Source organism: Microcaecilia unicolor, chromosome 10 (genome assembly GCF_901765095.1).
Source record: "Microcaecilia unicolor chromosome 10, aMicUni1.1, whole genome shotgun sequence".
In the NCBI taxonomy this organism is placed as follows: domain Eukaryota; kingdom Metazoa; phylum Chordata; class Amphibia; order Gymnophiona; family Siphonopidae; genus Microcaecilia; species Microcaecilia unicolor.
Genome location: NC_044040.1, coordinates 22,812,009 through 22,832,219, shown reverse-complemented (window position 1 = coordinate 22,832,219; position 20,211 = coordinate 22,812,009). Strand labels below are relative to the sequence as shown.

At 46.5% G+C, this 20,211-nt stretch overlaps 1 protein-coding gene across 1 annotated transcript in view; it reads left to right on the top strand.

Annotated features, from left to right (window-relative positions):
• CCDC136 (coiled-coil domain containing 136) overlaps window positions 1–20,211 on the top strand; it is a 53,587-nt gene that overhangs the window by 9,958 nt on the left and 23,418 nt on the right. Inside the window, exons 2-5 of the mRNA XM_030216730.1 lie at window positions 1,713–1,916; window positions 3,561–3,635; window positions 5,866–6,186; window positions 17,407–17,527. Of these exons, the coding sequence (XP_030072590.1) occupies window positions 1,713–1,916; window positions 3,561–3,635; window positions 5,866–6,186; window positions 17,407–17,527 (721 nt within the window). The remainder of the gene's footprint in view (window positions 1–1,712; window positions 1,917–3,560; window positions 3,636–5,865; window positions 6,187–17,406; window positions 17,528–20,211) is intronic.

Sequence of the window (20,211 nt, the reverse complement as noted above, 5' to 3'; positions counted from 1 at the left end):
TGAAGTGCATTATTAGTAGCTAGATCCCATGTGCTGATGCCACTGAAGCGCATTATTACTAGCTAGATCCCACGTGCCCATTATTAGTAGCTAGATCCAATGTGCTGATGCCACTGAATTACATTATTAGTAGCTAGATCCCACATGCCCATTATTAGTAGCTAGATCCCATGTGCTGATGCCACTGAAGTGCATTATTAGTAGCTAGATCTCATGGCTAGATCCTATGTGCTGATGCCACTGAAGAACATTATTACTAGCTAGATCCCATGTGCTGATGCCACTGAAGCGCATTATTACTAGCTAGATTCCACATTCTGATGCCATTGAAGTGCTTTATTAGTAGCTAGATCCCATGTGCAGTGCCATTGAAGTGCATTATTAGTAGCTAGATCCCATGTTCTGATGCCACTGAAGCACATTATTACTAGCTAGATTCCACATGCCCATTATTAGTAGCAAGATCCCATGTGGTGATACCACTGAAGAACATTATTAGTAGCTAGATCCCATGTCCTGATGCCACTGAAGCACATTATTACTAGCTAGATTCCACATGCCCATTATTACTAGCTAGATCCCATGTACAGTGCCACTGAAGTGCATTATTAGTAGCTAGATCCCATAGCTTAATCCCATGTGCTGATGCCACTGAAGAACATTATTACTAGCTAGATCCCACGTGCTGATGCCTTAGAAGCGCATTATTTGTAGCTAGATCTCATTGTATTAAATGGGACTAGAGGCCAACTGAAATCGGTGGTTTGGGTTCTTACCGAAACCAAAACTGAAAAGTCGTGCCTACCCCCTCGCCCCCCTGGTGGAAGACACAACCCCCTGCGTCCCTCCCAGAGAATGAATCCCTGCCCGCCTCCATCCCCGAGCCCCTCCTAGCATCAGTAGGCCCTCCCCAGGCCTAATTTAACAAGCCCTGGTGGTCTAGTGGCCTCTTTGGGGGCAGGAAAACCTCCCACTCTTTCCTGCCCACTGATTGGCCCATTGCTGTCGCCACCGCTTTGAAATGGTTGCTGAGACTGCTGTGGGAGGTCCCTACAGCCATATTGAGACTGGAGATCACTCTCACTTATGCCAGTGCCAATCTCAATATAGCTGCCTTGGGAGATCTTGAAAGCCATTTCAAAGCAACAGTGGCAACAGGCAGTTGAGAAAGATGGGAAGGGGGACTTGAGTCAGCACATGGGGACAGGCTTCAAAGAGGAACACAAATACAAAATAGCTACAAAAATAAGCACCTGTGTTCCCAGAGTTGAAGGGCCCAGCTGTAGTTGCTATATGGTGTTCCTTCTGAATAACAAATTCATTTTGGAGAGTATGGGATAGGGATTAATTTGTAGACAAAAAGAAAGTGGAGCTGTGGAGCTAGGGGAGGGGACAGGTAGATCAGAAGAAGAAAACGGGCTGGATTAGGAAGTACAGAGTCTATTTTCTGCTGTGCTCCAGGCTCAGCCCTTCCTCTTCTCTTCCCTGTAGGCTGCCTGGAAGGGAGGGGCTGGATCAGAATACTACTACTGTTCTGGGGTCCAAAAAAAGTGACAGGACTGTATTCCAGGCCATTCCCCCAGGATTTAAGCCCTGGTATGGGATGATATATGAGCAATGTGGGGATTAATCTCCTTTTCAGTATAAGAACTGGATAATTCCCATTGTTGTTCTTGAGCTGATAAACATTGCCATTTATACTATTTCTTTAGATTTATATGATGTCAATCCTTCATCCCTGGACTCAGAGGAGGCATGCGTGGATACCTCAGATTCTCCACCTCAGAGAGTAGGAGACCTGCATTTGAGTGAGGACACAAACATTCTGAAATCACAGGTCCTACAGCTGCTGGCAGAACTTCAGGAGACCCGGGAGCTTGCTCAGAAGCATGAGGAAAACTTCCTGGAGTTACAGGGTATGAAGAATCTATGGGGCTCTGAGGCATAGTCCCTTGAAACTCACCAGAGCTCTGAGGTACAGGGCCTGGAAACTCACTTTGAAGTATGAGAAGAACTTTCCAGATTTGCAGGGCATTAGGTTCTCCAAGGGCTCTGAGGTACAGCCACAGGGATCTTCTGATGCCCTGAGGTACAGTGTGTTGCACTCTGCTGGTATTCAAAGGTTATGGCCTTGTACCCTGCTTGTACATTGAGTTACAGGACTAGGAAGCTTGCTTTGGAGGATAAGGAGAATAAGTTACAGGGTATGAGGAATCTCTGTTGTTCTGAGGTACAGAACATACTGGTGAGGATATGGCTTTGGATCAGGTGATGGTCTTTGGAATCCTACTGGGTCTCAGAAATAGAGAGCTAGGGACCCAGTAAGGCCATGGAGTGCAGGTCAGAGTATAGGTCCTGGGACCCTTTTGAAGTTCTGAGGGCCAGGGCCAGGGAGTTCTTTGTGAAGCATGAGGAGAACTTCCTGAGGTTATACTGTATGAGCAAATTTATATATAAAAATATGAAGTCTGAGGTGCAGGGCTTTACACAGAGCCAGTGGAATGGTGTTAGGTGCTCTGGATGAACCTCCAGTCTTTCATCCCTCTTCAATTAACTTTCAGACTCTTAGATATCCCCCTAAGACTTTGATAATTAAGCTATGATTACCCCAACATCACCATTCCCAAAACAATTCCTGTAAAAACACATAATTGTGTACCTGCATATAATATGTGCAGGGCTTTTTTTGAGGGGGTACTTGGGGGTAGTGAGTATTGACACCTTTTCCATTGTCTGCTAAAATTGACCCATGGACCCCAAGTTTTAATGAAAGAGCTCAGGCTCTACACACCAATTCTGCCTTGTCATAGATTTTGTGACTGGTTGCGGGGGGGGGGGGGGGGGGGGGGGGACTGGCTATTGTGGGTTGGGTCCCTCAGTGATCACCCCACCCCTGAAGGGTAGCCTGACATTTGAGTACCGGCACCTTTTTTGCTAGAAAAAATGCACTGAACATATGTGAACTGCTTTGATTGTACCACATAAAGGAGGTATATCAAATCCATGATTCTTTACCCATTTAATTGGACATCATAATTTTAAATATTAAACATTGATTTCTATGTATGTACACATTGAGGACAATTTCCAAAAGTTGTCACCTGCCCGTTCTTCCTGCAGATAAAAAGACACATTGTTAGGGCCAATTGTTTTGCTTTGACTGCAGCCTGCTCTTTGCTGCCCCCTAGAGGTGTAAACTATATTGAGCCTTTGTGGATGGGCAAGTATGAATCAAGTATGATGTATTTGATGAGATAGTCGAGCATGCACTGTGTTATTTTAAACCACTTTCATTTTGAGGTCAGGAAAACAGATTTTTGGGGGGACAAATGCTTCCTCAAACAGTTAAGTGGAGCGTCATATTTGGGATCAGGAAGGAATTGTTTCTGGGGACACAGGGTTTTTTTTCCCTCACCTTTCCTCGCATTACAATGTAGAGAGAGCTATTGGGCAACATGAAGAGAATGAAGTGGAAGGAGCCTGGCGAGCGGTACAGTGACCAGAACTCTGCTGCAACTCTGAGTATTTGTTCTGGTGAGAAATCTGACCTTTTTTTGCAGGTGTGTTGGAGGACGAGAGACTAGCCAGTGCCCAGCAAGCGGAGAATTTCACCCGACAAATCCAGCGGCTGCAAGGTAAATCCAGAAACCTGAAGAGAGGGGATGGGTAACACAGTCAGTGTGTCCTGCTGTACAGCATGGAGAGGGAGCCCGAGGGAGCTCTGGCTTGGCTTTATTTAGGTATTACAGAGTCAGGGCTGCTGTGGCACCTATTCCCAAATTTCTATTGAAACAAGGAATAGGCTGATGGGTAAAAGTTCAAAGTATGATTGGGTGATGAAGCTGGTACTGTGATGTCACTCCTGTGCTGAACACATTGGAAGCTCTGTTTTCACTAAGGCTTGGACAATGCATAAAATGAGACCAATATTCCTGAGTTCAGTAGGCCAGCACTGCTCAGGCCCTGGCGTCTCTCAGCCTGTGCCTGCACTGCTGAACCTTCAGTTCTCTCAGGCCTGTGTCAGCACTGCTCAGGCACTGGAGCCTCTTGGCCTGTGTCAACACTGCTGAACCTTTGATTCTCTCAGGCCTGTGTCAGCACTACTCAGGCTCTGGTGACCCTTGACCTGTGAAGCACTGCTGAACCTTCAATCCTCTCAGGCCCGTGTCCTTTTGGGCTTCCTTAGCCATGCACCTTAGGGTCTAGAGTCAATAAAAGAGACAAATTCTGCCACAAATTTAGATTAGAATTATTTTAACAGGACCATATATATGAAAAAAACACATTAACATGTGAAACTGTTAAATATGGAGGAGATATTTTATTGACCGATGCAGATATACATTGTGATTTCTCAGAAAACTTATTCCTTATTTCTTTTTCTCCAAAAGGCAACTACTGGCACTTAAAGGGCACTTCTATAACAGGGCCCTTACAGATATGCGCCACTTGCATGTGTAAGTGCGGAGAAAAAGCGACACATGCACATAAGCGCTATTCTGTAAGGACGCACATTAAGAACCATAGTGCAGAAAATGGGAGGGACATGGGCTGGGCCGCCGAGAGGGGGGGGCAGGGGAGGCAAAATTTCCTGGGCCTGGCCTCCAAGGGGGGTGGGGGGGTGTTGTTTGTCTCTCTCCTGCTCCTGTCGGGACATGGGTGATTGTGGCAATTCGATAACCTGATCCCGGCACACAGGAGCAGGAGACAGACAGACCCCGGCGCCTGGACCCTTTGGAGGCTGGGATGGAGCAGACGCACTGATGCAGGAAGATAGGGGGGTGGGGGCAGTGGTGGCCCAAGCAAGCTAGTGAGGGTCGGTGGCAGCAGCTGCGTCCTGAGTGGGGTGGGGTGGGGAAGGGTGGTGGCTGCTGTGGCTCTGCTCTGTCTTTTGGTGACCCTGGCTGCTACGTGTGCGCACAGCTTACAGAATGCGGTAAGTTACGTGTGCCTTTGCTGCGTTTAGGAGCCACAATTCCTCCAGGTCTATTCTGGTGTAACTGTGGGTGACTAAATGTTAGGTGGTTCGATACTGGGTTATGCTAATATCTATAATGGAATCTGGGTGCCCAGATGCTGTTATGGGACAGCCTTTCACCGCACAGCAAAGGGACTTAAAAGGAGGCATCAGCTTATAGAATTGCCCCCATAATGCCTTGGATGGGTTGCTCCTGAGCAGGGGCAGACTGACCCTTTGGGCAACCAGGCAGTGCCTGAGGGCCCAGTACCTCCCCCCCACATATCTGACATCTCTCTCCTCTCCCCTTCTCTCAACCCTCCCTCCCCCCCCCCTCCCCCCCCCCATTTACCTTAAAAGTCCCTTTCTCCATATAGGGCTGTGGCTGTCTGCCGCTGACTGAAACGTCTCTGCCACTTTCTGAGGTAACTTTCTGCTTCTGCAAGGGTGGGCTGTGGCAGAAAGGTTTTGGTCAGCGGCAGACAGCCAGGGCCCTGCAAGGGGGAAAGGGACTTTTGAGGTAAAAGCGAAGGGAGAGAGCCAGATCCAGGGACAGAGAGGAGAGAGGGGGAGATATTGGCCGCAGGAAGGGGGAGAAAAATTGGCCCCGGGGAATGGAGGGAGGGGGCAGAGGTGGTGTATCGAGGGGAGGGAGAAAGAATGAGAGGGAGAGATGTTGCACCTGGGGGGAGGGGAGAAAGATGTCGGATCTGGGCAGGGAGGAGAGATGTGGGACCCAGGGGTGGAGGGGGAGGGATATGGGACTCAGGGGCCCAGGACCCTCTTACTGCCTGGGGGGCCCAGAATCCTGTCAGTCCGCCACTGCTCCTGAGAATGCACTAACTGCCTGTTCATGCCTTTGCCTAACACTTTCCAGTGCTCTCTTATTGACTGTGTGCCCGCTGTAGCACAGCTGCGCTCCGTGCAGGAGGAGATTGACAGTCTGGAGGAGGAGAAGGAGAGTGAGCTGCAGGAGGTGGAGGAGGAGCTGCGTTCAGCACAGGAAGAGGTGCAGGCACTGCGGCAGGCAGCCGAGGAGGTGGCGGCTGAGCGGGAGAATGACATAGCTACGCTGCAGGAGGAGCTGTGTCGTCTGCGGGCTGAGCTGCTGAAGCTGGAGCAGATGAGGCAGGAGTATGAACTGGAGATTACCAGCCTCCGAGCTGAGATCCACATGAAGAGCTGGGGGACCCAGGAGAGCACGGCGGTAGAATTGGCCCAGCTACAAGGTACTGCCGGAGAGCAGCCAGGCCGGGGCCTCCACACATGGCTGTATTCATTGCTTTCCATTTCAGCGCTCACAAACGCTGCCCTTGCTCACACATGACCCTGTACTACCACTCTTATAGATACTGTCCTTACACAAAAAAAAAAACATACCTACGCCCCTTTCAAAGGCCTCAAGCCATTTACACAGAGAGTGGTGGTGTTAATTATACTGTATCAATATATCACTGGACACTAAAGGCATGTCACAGGGGACCTCGTCATTTCACACCACAGGAGAGATCTGCTCAGGCTGTAGGAAACAGATTTTACTAGTTTTGTTGAAGGAGAGACTTCAAGAGTCAAATTTAAAGACCACCTAAAATTATGTTTGTGGGAAAATGATTACCGTATTTTCACAAGTATAACGCGCATTATATGTGTTTTTACAACCTGCGCCCTCATACATACACTATATGTATGAGCACGCTATACAAAAGTTTTTTTGACATAGCTGCTGCCTTCGCGCTCCCCCATCCCCAGAGTCCCTCGCGCTCCCCCCTCCCCAGAGTCCCTCGCGCGCCAGCATCTCCTCCTCCCCTTAGCTGCTTTCAGGTTCCCTGCTGTCCATTCTCCTCTCTGCAGTCTTTCTTACTTGTTTCAGTAAACCACTTCAGCAGGGACTGTTACAGGCAGTCATGGGCATCATCAGGGGTCTTTCCTCCTCTGACGCGTACACATGAGTTGTGTCAGAGGAGGAAAGGCCCCCGATGATGCCCCAAGACTGCCTGTGAGAGTCCCTACTGGAGTGGAGCCAAGGGGATAACGAGGCACTGGTGCACGGAGAACTCCAGGGAAGGGGGAGCCTGAAGGCAGCCGAGGGGAAGAAGATGCACTGGTGCACAGAGGACTCCGGGGAAGGGGGAGCCTGAAGGCAGCCGAGGGGAGGAAGATACACTGGTGCACGGAGGACTCCGGGCAAGGGGGAGCCTGAAGGCAGCAACCCCATTGTTGGCCTAAGCAGGAAGATGCGGGAAAGCTGAGGAGAGGAGGAGACACTGGCAGAACACAGCGGAAGACTCTGGGGAGACGAAGTGTATTTTCACGTGTGTGTTATACGAGTGTTTTTACATCCACAAACAATTTGTATGTGTTATCCCCCGAATTGGCCACTAACAAGCAATTATCGGCATTAATTGCCACTAATTAGAATTTGCATGCGCAACTTTCTAAGCGTATTATGTAAAGTTATGCACATGAATTCTAATGCATGGATCACAAAGGGGGATGTAGCCATGGGCGGGCCATGGGCGTTCCTAAAAATTTACATGCACTGTTACAGGATATGCCCGATCTGCACCTAATTAAGGCATGGGTATTTACACCAGGTTTTAGTTGGTGTAAATGTCTGCACCTAAATTTTAGTTGTGGGACGGCCGCTACATGCATTCTATAAACCGTGCTTAACATTAGGTGAGGTTTATAGAATAGTGCACATTAGGTGAGGTCTATAGAATAGTGCTTAGTGTGGTTTTTTTTGGGCACCGATTTTTTTCTGTGTAAGTTTTTCTAAGTGTGAGGGGACTTTGCTCCCTTCGCTGAGTCTGTCCTCCTTCCATACCAATGTAACACCCCAGGGGCATAGGAGACTCCCGCTTCACAGTACCGTTCCAAGTTGTGCCCATGTCAACTGAAGCACCACATTAATTGATAGGGAAGACCCTACCTCTCTTCCCCACAATCCTATCCCTCCAACCAAGTTACTCAAACAATGGGTATAGTCTATCTACTCTGTTAAAGCATCTTTTGGAGGCAGGGAGCAGGGCCGCCGAGAGACTAGGCCGGGCCCGGGGCAAGGCCGATCCACCTCCGCCCCCCTGCCGCTGCTGCCCCCCATCACTCCCCCCACCGCTGCAGTCCGCGGTCTCACCTGCCTGCCTCCACGGCTCCGGGCCCCCTTCATTCAAAGCGGCAGTCACAGAACGCGTCTCTTCTGGCCTTCCCTCCCTGTGTCCCGCCCTTGTCAGATGTAACTTCCGGTTTCCACGAGGGTGGGAAATAGGGAGGGAAGGCCAGAAGAGAGGTGATCTGCGACTGCAGCTTTGAATGCAGGGGGCCCGGAGCTGTGGAGGCAGGCAGGTGAGACCGGGGACTGCAGCACCGGCGGCCTGATCCCGGCGCTAGGCCCCCCTTGGAGACCCGGGCCCGGGGAATTTTGTCCCCCCATGCCCCCCCTCTCGGCGGCCCTGGCAGGGAGGAGGGGCTAGGGCAGAAAAGAAAAAGGTTGCTTATTCAAGAAATAGACCAAGGAAGAATTAGAACACATTTATTCTATATGGTGTTTAAGTTCAAATCAAATCAGGATAACAGGCAAATTTTAGACATGAGTTTCTTGACTCTCTAACCTGATTTAATAAAAAGAGAAGGAAACCTACTAATGGGGGTGGGGGGGAGGGGGGGAGGTGTAGGACATGGCTCTGGCTGAATGTCTGTGTAGCCCCAGTGACAATAGAAACCTAACTAGTAAAAGAAAACAACAGTTCGGGATTCCTTTCTAAAGAAAAGGGCAAAGGGTACTTGCACACTTGTTACACCTACTCACATGCATATGGCTTTCCTTGCACAGGAGCTGCTGCCACTTTCAGGAGCCACCTCAGGATATCTGAGCACTCCTGGCTTGGCTGACTTCACATTGGCTCTGCTTTAAAGGCTGCACTCCTTCCTCTGTATTCAGCTTCAGCAGGCAGTCTCTCTCTCTCTCTCTTGCTCCAGGTCCCTGTTCCAATTTTCAGTCTCCGACAGCATGCTTTCAGCAGTGTCACTCCCACAGTGTCTTAAAATACTCAAATTTGCTCCTGTGGTCTCCTCAGGATTTGCTCTTTCCACACTGTCTCTCACAAACAGCTGCTCTGCCTTAGATCTTTTCTCAGCTCACACTCACTTTTCGCTCTTTCTCCGCTTCCCTCAGCTCTACCAGCAGCTTTGCTGTCTGCAGCTCTCTTGGCTGTATCTGCTCTGTTCCACTCCAGCTGGATTCTCTTCACCATGGTTCCATGCAGCTCTCACAATCAGCAGGCTCATTCTTATCTCTCCTTCATCTTCCCCTCTCACTTCTGCTGGGTTCTGGTTCCCTTTGCAGCATCTCTCAGGGTCACCACAGTCTCCTGCAATGCCTCTGCTCCAGCTCCTCCTGATGACTCTGCTCCACTGGTCCTCTCGGCTGGCTCTGGTCGCCTTCTCCTGCTGCTACTGGACTCTGATCACCTCCTCTGCTTCTCTGGGGGAATCTTGGGTTCAGCACAGCCTCTCCTGCAGTCTCGCTGGTCCACAGCTCCTATGTGACTGCCACTTCCATTTGTTGTGGGCCCTTCTCTTATGCCCTCTGGTTTAACTCCTCCTCCTCCGTGGGCTTCTTACCATCAGCATGCAGATCCTTGAGCTTTTCTTCAGCAGCAGGAAGGCTCCATGATATTCTATTTGTTTTCCTCTCCCTGTCTTCTATGCTGCAGCCTGCAATTATTCTTTGCCTCCAGGGAAAGGTCTCTTCAGCCTTTTTCAAGGGCTATGCTGGAGGGATTCCCCTTCACAGCCAGGATCTATCTCTGTGGGGTCTGGCTCCTGTAAGGTTTCCTTACATAGCCCCGGTTTCTTGCTGTTCCTGCTGGTCTTGCCTTTTCCTATGGGGCTCCCATGGTTCTGATGCCGCTGCTGCTGTGCTCTGTCCTTTAGCAACTTCTGCAGCAACCATTTGGGTGCTTCAGGCAGCTGCAGACTGCAGTGGCTATGCTTCTGCCACCCACTTGGCTGTTTTCATTGGCTGCTTTCTCCTGTTGTCCCCTCACTGGGCTCCCGTTGCTGTATGTCCTTTCTCTTGTAGCTGCTGCCAGTCACAGCTTTCCTTTGCCTTGCCCCGTGGCTTGCGGCTGCCTTTGCAGTTACGTTTTGCTATTGTTGTTGTTTTTTTTTAAATTTGCTGCTGCTGCTTGCTTCTGGGACTCCTAGAGGGATAAGTACATTTAAATATTTACTTTCTTTGGCCCAGGATTTACATCTGCTCACTGAAAGATGGATGTTGATCTCAATATTCAATCAATCGTTCACAGTCATATGGGATACTGTTTAATACACAGTCACATTAGGCCAAACTTAACTGCTTCCCATCCATAATAGGGGAAATTATACAATATTTTATGACAGTCATGCACATTGGGCTTTTATAAATTACATCTACTCATACCATTTTAGTTATTTGGCGAAGAACCTGATAGAAATCACTCTTCACACATTACAAGAAACATCAAAAGAGGTAGTAGATCTCCCTCAGTTATTTGGACAGACAGATTCTCTTATTCTTCCAAAAAGCCTTTTTGAGGGAATAAGGTTCAATCTCCAATGAATCTATAGAGGCAGAATCTACTACCTCATCAATGACTGGATCTATAATATCAGGGTCCTGCATTTCTTCATCAGTAGAACACTCTTACCATTCATACAGGATATCTGTATCATTAACTTTGCCATTTGGAGTATCTTTGTGCTTCAACAATTCCTCAGTCTTTGAAATCACTTCAGGATGAATGACAGGAAATAATGAGAGTTTGACATGGTTTCAATGTACCACAAAAGGATTCCTCCCACTTCAGGTCAAGTGTATTAATACTGGAATATACTATCTACTATAGATGGATCTGACTCTCACAAGTCTCCGATTTTATTATGGTTGTGGAAACTCCCCACGTTAAGCAACACAGGGCTATGACCTTGATCAACATAACTCAGGGACGAGGATCATAATTTCTTTGGCAGACCCTTCCCACATGCTAAGATATCATCTTGGCAACTGTGAATGCCTGTGTTAATCTTTATTGATGCTATAGTATCCATTCATCTAGATTTGAAGCTCCAAGATCTTCTCCCTGGACACTTGAGAGATCAAAACGGTAACCATGGATCCCTTCTGAACATTAGGAAGCAGGCTGCCATTATCATTTAAGGAAAGTAGTCAACTCACAGTCTCTTCTTCTTGGGCATAAGAGTCCATATCATTTCACGAAGGGTGGAATTAAAATGCTCACACTAAGTATTCCCTGGGGCTGATAAGGAGTTGTTCAACTTTTCTTGATACCACAGAGTTGACATAATTCTTTCATCAGTTCAGATTCAAAGTTTTTCCTCTGGCACTATTCAGTGTTTGAAAATGGCTTTTACCATGGTTTTGGCTGTATGATGTCAGGTAGAGACTACGACAGTATATTTTGGGAACAATATTCAAAGTGATTTAACTGGCCAGAAAAGGCTGCTGTCCAGTTAAAATGGTTCTTTGGGGCTATCCACGGATATTCAGTGACACTTAACCAGTTAGTGCCACTGAATATCACCACAGAGTGCTAAACTCAAAGCTGGGGGTAGTCTGAGGGCAGAGTTGGCACTTTATGTGGTTAAGTGCCAATATTCAGCACTTAACCGCTAAAGTTTTGTGGTTAAATCAGATTACATAAAAGTCATTCCTATCTTTATGTGGTGGCTGAATATTGCACTTAACCACATAAGAGATAGCTGGCTACTTAAACCTGCATATTCAGTGCCAGTGCCCAGAAATGGCCTGGTATTGAATATCTGTGGATAATGCTGCTGAATATCAAACCCTTGGACAAATCAGTCATGGTAGACTCTGATTCCCTTGTTGTAAAACCTATAGCCAACACCTCCAAGGGAAATGAGGTGTGAAAACACTTTAATGGTGTCTTGCTCTGATAGTTTGTATCCAGCATATTCTGTTTGGTGCTACGTGATCAGTGAGTTGACAACACATATACAAGTAGGACTCTTCGTTTTGCATTCATTACTTGGTGTATTTATTGACCCCTGATGCAGACGCTTTTTAGCGTCGAAACACGGCCTGTGTTGGGTCGTTATCTCTGATATAATAAAGACTGTTGGACTCACGTCTCCAGTGGTGAATCGTCTATTAGTCTCTACTTTTGCCTTCTGTGATTCGTCATCGTAGAGAACTTTTCCTGTTCTATATTTTGGATTTTGTCTTCTCTTTAGGCCATACATCTTTGGATGGCAAATACCTAGTATATATCTGGATCCAGTTATGGACACCTTTTTGTATATTGTGCCAGTAATAGACTCTATATGCCATTTTCAGGACATTGTCTTCTGTCAGAAGACCTCCATGGTCATGCTTGCTTTCGAGCAATTCAATTGGAGGTTACACGGTCTGGTACGTTTTCTGTGTATGGACCCATTGAATGGAGCAGACTGCCCTTGGGACTCAAAAGCAAAACCTCCTTGCCCAGCTTTAAGAAGGGTTTGAGGGACTTCTTGTTATATCAGGCTTATCATAATTCTGTTTGAAGGATAAAGTGATGGACATGTATGGGACTCCTTGCTGGAATTCTATATTGTATATTGTTCTTTTTTATATTCTACATGTATGCTTTGATTTTTTATTGATTATGTGTGTTTCTTTTGTACCCCGCCCTTGAAAAGGGCAGGTTAGAAATAATACATTTCAATTTAAGTTCTCACTGTAGACTAGCAAGTATTATTAGTAGCTGTGTTTCCTCAAGATCCCTTGAACCTTAAATGCATTGGTATAGCAACCTGTCCCTCAACTGGGGCGGATTCTACTGATTTCAATATTTTTTACTTTCTGCAGAGTAGTGGTTTAGGTCAGGCCTCCATCCTTTTGAAGGGCAGTTATTATAGGCTCTAATATTGGATCTTGCCTTTGTAATGATCTTAGCTCTGTCAGGGTCAAGGGCAGATCATATTATATGGAGTCAGATTCTTGGACTGTAACAATATGATTTGTGGCAAGCTTTATTCTGGAGTAGCTACCGCCCTTGACTCTGCAGCTGAGCTCCAGATTTGGAAAAAGTCATTCAGGTTGTACTTCAGATTTCGCCTCTACTGGTAAAAAGGGATAGGATGTCCACATTGATAGTCATCCATCATGGCTTGTACTGTACTTTGATGTCAAATTCAGCCAACTGTGCCAGGCAGAGCTGGATCATAGCTTGAATGTTTGCAGTGTTCAGCTACCTAAATGAATTGTGACCTGTCCTTACAACAAATGGTTTGTACAGTAGGTAGTCTCTGAATTTTCCAGTAATCTATCACTTCAGGGCAAGAAGTTCAGTCTAAAAGGGCTATAATTGTCATTATGTTCAGATATCCTCAACCCTCAGATAGCAAAGGCTATTACATGATCTTGCCCTTCTTGTTCCTGGCTTCAAATGGCCTGAGCTCTTTTTCGCTAGAAGTTCGCTGGGGAGGTTTGATAGTGTTACCCCATATATGAGGATTCTCCATTGGTTACCAATTCAGAAACGCATTAGCTTTAAATTAGCGTGCCTGGTGTACAAGTTCTTATTCGGCCAGATCTCGGAAGGGCTTAAAGAATTGCTTCAGATCCCTTCATCAGGACATTCTATGTGGTTTTTTTCAGACGTTGCAAATTGGTTTTCCTTCTTTTAAGAGTATTCGCTTCAAACCTGTTTATGATTGTCCCTTCTCTCTTTAAGGTGCAAGAGTTTGGAATGGGTTACCATGGGAGATAAAATGTTCACCTTCTTATTATTGCTTTCGGAAAGTGCTGAAAACCTACCTCTTTGACTTACATTGAGATGCTCAAATGCAAATGTACGTTTATGTTAGAGATCTGAGTTTGTATATTCCTGTATTGTGGAGGCTCTTAGGATGTGAATTCAATTGGTATACAAAGCTTTTGTAGAATATAATAGAATATTAAGCATGGGAGTTTCTGAACTAGACCGTTCTGATCAAACAGTATTGCCAACTGTTTTATAGCTGCACAATGCAAGATTGCCGAGCTGTGGAAATCCAATCTGAAGCCGAATATTCCACAGAGGAGACAAAGACTGCATCGTGTGGTCTTGATGAAGCCCTTTGACACAACCAAAAGGACCAGTCTGAAGAGTGGTGGGGACTGAAGCAAGACTATCTGGATACAGTATAAACCTGTAGTAGTGTGGGGGGAAAGAGAGGAAGGAGGGTATATGGGTCGTTTTTCTGTTGGTTCATAAAACTTTCAGTAAAATTACAAATTAAAAAAAAAAATGGCCTGAGCTCAGTCATGCTGTTGTCAGTACAGCAAGTCAAAATCAGGATATGACAATACAGGGGCACTAGTTAGCCTCTTTTTTTTCAGTTCATCAAATGCTTGCTGGCACTTGGAGCTCTACACAAAGGATGTCCTGTCTCCTGCCCCTTTGCAGATCAAAGGCAGCAGATAGACATCCATTGACTATAAGTTGAGTGCTAGGATTAGTATACAGTCTTTATTCAGGACACAAAACCTCCAGAGATTCCAAATTTTCCCATCCAGAACAGATGGTGCCATGAGACCATATCAAAAGCCTTCTTAACATCTAGGCTTGCTATCAAGGCTCTATCCCCGGAGTTTGTTTGTAATACGGTCAGAACTTTCAATAAAGTCATGGAAGCACAGCAGCCCGGAACAAAATCTACTTGATCTGGATGAATGTGGTAAGCCAGTAATTTGTTATCTTGGTTGAGGAGGGAAATTGGCTGATATGAGCTCAGCTGGTCTGGTGCCATCCCATGTTTCAGTAAGATCACACTACATGTGCCTGGTTGCACATAGGATCATGATCTGAATCTGACAGCAAACACATAAACAGCTGTTGCAAGGGATTAACAATGGTGTCATGCAAAATGTTATAAAACTCTGGCCCTAAACCATCTGGCCCTGGTGTTTTAGCCAATTGTACTTTTTTGATGGCCTAACAAATACTGTAAATGAGCTGACGTGCGCCATACCCTATCTCTATTTGTATGCTTGCACCACAGGTGCTGCCGTAATCCCCAGGGCTCCCGAGGCTGTCTGCCTTCCCTTCCAACTTTTGGCTGTGCTTGTGGCCATGTTTTTTGTTGTTTTGAATTGCTGCCGCTTTATTCTGAGACCCTTAGAGGGGTAAATAAATGTAAATACTTACTTTAGCCCCAGGCTGTATGATTAAAGTTGGTTGAAAGAAAGAATGGAACCATTTTGCTATGGTACTGCCCCACAAGTGTGACCACAATGGACAGGTCCACATGGATTGGGATGTTGTCCAGGAGGAGACTTGATCAGCATTCTGGGAGAGTCTTAAGAGGTGCACTGGAGAATTACGTGCCAGATGGGATCTTGTAGAGAGATTCCAGCGGAGTGCCTTGGAAAGTCGGTCATAAGCCAATTAGATTACTGTAATTCTTTATACATGATCTCCGTGTTAAAGATCGTCAGCGATTACAAGTCATCAAAAATACACCTATCAAGATCATTAAGGAATTAAAAAAATATGCATATAACACCATCCTTGAAAAATGACCACTGGTTACCAATTACACACCACATTACATATAAATTTTACTGCTAGTATTTAAAACATGTACTTCCAATGAACTACTATATCTACTACTCTACTTAGTACTGTAGGTTCCCTCGTGTCCCTTTAGAGCAACGCATCATCTTATTGTACCTACTTACAGGGAAATACATCAACATAGTAGACACAGCATATTTTCAGTTCAAGCTCCAGAACTTGTTACCCATTCACTTAAGGCAATGCCACTCCACTCCTTAGATATTTATTTATTAGGATTTTGCTCACACCTTTTCCAGTAGTAGCTCAAGGTGAGTTACATTCTGGTACACTGGATATTTCTCTGTCCCAGGAGGGCTCACAATCTAAGTTTGTAGCTGAAGCAATGGAGGGTTAAGTGACTTGCCCAAGATCACAAGGAGCAGCAGTGGGATTTGAACCGGCCACTTCTGGAGTGCAAGACTGGTACTCTAACCACTAGGCCACTCCTCCCAAACTGATTTAAAAACTTTTCTTTTTAAGGATGCCACTTGTTTTTTGGGATCTTTTGGTTCCGCTGTGACTCTGAATACAAGTGCAACACCCCTTCTTATTTTGACCCCCCCACTCTTTCCTATCTATATTGTAGTTCTACCCCCTTCTTATTGTTTACCGTTTTGTCTACAGAATACTTTCCCTTTTAAATTAGCTTGTAAGCTGCCTCAATGGTTTTTCCCGTAGGCGGGGTAGAAAGTTCTGAATAAACGTGAAACTTGACACCTGAAGCTCCCAAGATTGAGGAAAGAGAAATGAAGTCTCTTGTCTCTGTGTGAAGTTGGAGCTAAGAGGTCATTTTCTCTGTAGTGCCCTGTGATGGGTGCGGAGGATCCCGCCAAAGAGTCATTTGATGGTTCTTCTGGTAGTCCAGAGGACCGGGTTAAATTTACTGCATGGTGAAAAGGGCAAAGACTCCCAGCAGATGTTTGATAGGGAGTTTGGTAGATACTGGAGGAGGACAAGTGAGTGTAAGGTGGGTTCTGGGCATCTGGGAGCTCACTGGGTCTTTGGATGTCAGGGAATCCAGAAAAAGTTCAGAGGGAGCTGAAGGCCAGGGCAAAGGAAGGTGTGTGGAAGTCGAAATCTAACCCTGTTTGTACTGAAGAACCATTTATTCAGTCGATACTTTAATTTTGGTACTCCATTACTCCTTTGAAGGGGTGGCACTGGCAACTTCTCTCCATTTAGGATCTGCTATTGGAACTGTCACACTTGTGGCTTGCTGCTGGCAGGCAGCAGGGATGAGCGAGAGATTACTCCATTGGAGGGTTTCCTTTAGCTGTGATAGTATATTTTGGGTCTCCATTCTTTCCCTTTAGTGTAGCCACTTGAGGTTTTCACAGGGAGCCTCTGAAATGTAAACTTGGATTCCAGTGAGCCCTTTCTGCTAGCATGCTACAACTGTGGGACATCAGGATGCATGAGCAGACTTCCTCATACTGCTCCTTCCGTGGAAAGGTGTCTTGGAGGTCAGCAGTCCTTCACACTAGTCTCTATGTGACTTGGTAAAGAAAAGGTCCAGCAGTCTCTCCTTGCTTCAAGTTGCTCCTGCTATGGTCAGGTTTCTGAGTCTCTCCTTCCCTCGTGTAGTTCCCTCTATGATAAGATAATATGAAAGACAAAAGTATTTCCTTCTCTCATGCTATTCTTGTCAGATATTTCGGAGAATCACAGTCTCTCCTTGCTTCACACTGTTCCCTCTGTGATCAGATATTTCAGAGGTCTGCAGTCGCACCTACCCTCACACTTCTCTCTTCATGACTAGGCTGTCATAGTTTCCCTGTTGAGTTCCAGCTTAACCCCTGTAAACATGGGGATTCAGGTACCTTTCTTCTTCCTCTCTGCCAGATGAACTGGAGTGTCTCCGTGATCAGTGTCACCACCTGACGGATGAGCGTCAGATTCTTCAAGAGAGTAACAGCTTGCTGAAGGGGCAGCTGCTCATGCAGATGGAGGGACAGAAGAAGAGGTAAGTGACCAGTGAATGGAGGAGAGATGAGTCTGGGGAAAGACTGGTGGAGATGGGCTGGGAGAGAGAGAGAGAGAGAGACAGACAGACCAGTGGCGTAGCCACAGGTGGGCCTGGCTGGGCCAGGGCCCACCCACTTAGAGCTCAGGCCCACCCAACAGTAGCACACGTTTAGCGGTAGCTGGTGGGGATTCCAAGCTCCGCTAGCTGAAGACTTCCCCCTGGTGGTAACGAAAACGCTACTTTCCATGATACCGGCACTTGTGTATGCTCAGTTTTCAGCGCATGCCTGCTGCAGACTGCCAAGGTGGAAAGAAGCATTTTCCTGCCAGCTGAGATATATTTTTGGTGCTGGTGGTGGTGGTGGGGGTGGGGAGAGAACACTTGATGCCCACTCACTTCTTGCCTAGGCCCACCCAAAATCTGTTGCCTGGCTACGCCCCTGAGACAGACAGACAGATATTGGTATAGGTGAGAGGGAGAATAGAGAGGAGATGCCGTGGGAAGGGATCGGGACAGGATGGGGATCTCCATTGGATTTTGAAAAGAGATCCCTAAAAAGGTTAGGAACCTCATACGATACACGCAATAGAGCTTTCTCTCTGATCGGCCTTTCTCTTTAGAATCAATGTCTGAGAGAAATGAGCTGTGCTCAGGATCTCTTGGCCTTTCAAAAATGTTTGAAAGCCTGGCTTTTGGAGCAGGTTTTTAACTGCTGACTGTTTTATTCCTGTGAGCATCTGCCTTTGATATATTTTGGCCTGATAATCCAGTGTTCCTCAGCTAGATGGGCACCGGCTTTGAAGCAGAGTGTGCCCCTTGCGCACTGGTTTGGAGGGTGAGCTGAAATAGGGACAGTTATGGAGTTTTTAGAGTTATATAATTATATTGTGGGCCCGATATTGAGCCTATAGCAGTCAGTGAGCAAAGCTGAGTACCACAGGCAGGAAATGACCAGGAGTTTCAATGCCGGGCCTAGTCCAGTATTGAATAATTGAGTCATCAGCGGCCGCTGGAAGTTATTCGGATGTCGGCCGACATTCAGACCAGTTCCTGGATAACAATCCAGATAAAGTCAGGACAGATTTTTGTTGTTATGACTTTATCTGAAGACTTACCTGGTTAGCAGACTGAAAATAGCCACTAACCGGGTAACTCCTGCTCTGGCTCTGGACTGCTCTGGCACTAACCAGATAGTTCTGCAACGCTGTCCCTGGATATCTGGGTGTGATCTGGTCAGTGGAAGATAACTGGGTAAGACCCCCTCCTGCCCTGTTATCTTCTGCTAAATATCAGCCCCTGTCTTTATATAGTATAGTACAGTCTCGATTATGTGACGTAAACGAGACTGACCTGTTATCAGATAAGTGAAAAGTCGGATATTACGGAAAACAATGGTAACCCCTCAAACAATACATAAACAAAGGTATGGGTTCTCAGTTGGAGCACTAAAACATAATTACTGTACCTGTGCTTGTTCTAAAACAAAGATTTTTAATAGAAATAAACGTGATGATGTCATCGTAGGGGGTCTGTTGGATATGCTGGATGGTTAGATTAGCGGATAATCAAGACTGTGTTATACAGTGGTGGAAATAAGTATTTGATCCCTTGCTGATTTTGTAAGTTTGCCCACTGACAAAGACATGAGCAGCCCATAATTGAAGGGTAGGTTATTGGTAACAGTGAGAGATAGCACATCACAAATTAAATCCGGAAAATCACATTGTGGAAAGTATATGAATTTATTTGCATTCTGCAGAGGGAAATAAGTATTTGATCCCCCACCAACCAGTAAGAGATCTGGCCCCTACAGACCAGGTAGATGCTCCAAATCAACTCGTTACCTGCATGACAGACAGCTGTCGGCAATGGTCACCTGTATGAAAGACACCTGTCCACAGACTCAGTGAATCAGTCAGACTCTAACCTCTACAAAATGGCCAAGAGCAAGGAGCTGTCTAAGGATGTCAGGGACAAGATCATACACCTGCACAAGGCTGGAATGGGCTACAAAACCATCAGTAAGACGCTGGGCGAGAAGGAGACAACTGTTGGTGCCATAGTAAGAAAATGGAAGAAGTACAAAATGACTGTCAATCGACAAAGATCTGGGGCTCCACGCAAAATCTCACCTCGTGGGGTATCCTTGATCATGAGGAAGGTTAGAAATCAGCCTACAACTACAAGGGGGGAACTTGTCAATGATCTCAAGGCAGCTGGGACCACTGTCACCACGAAAACCATTGGTAACACATTACGACATAACGGATTGCAATCCTGCAGTGCCCGCAAGGTCCCCCTGCTCCGGAAGGCACATGTGACGGCCCGTCTGAAGTTTGCCAGTGAACACCTGGATGATGCCGAGAGTGATTGGGAGAAGGTGCTGTGGTCAGATGAGACAAAAATTGAGCTCTTTGGCATGAACTCAACTCGCCGTGTTTGGAGGAAGAGAAATGCTGCCTATGACCCAAAGAACACCGTCCCCACTGTCAAGCATGGAGGTGGAAATGTTATGTTTTGGGGGTGTTTCTCTGCTAAGGGCACAGGACTACTTCACCGCATCAATGGGAGAATGGATGGGGCCTTGTACCGTACAATTCTGAGTGACAACCTCCTTCCCTCCGCCAGGGCCTTAAAAATGGGTCGTGGCTGGGTCTTCCAGCACGACAATGACCCAAAAC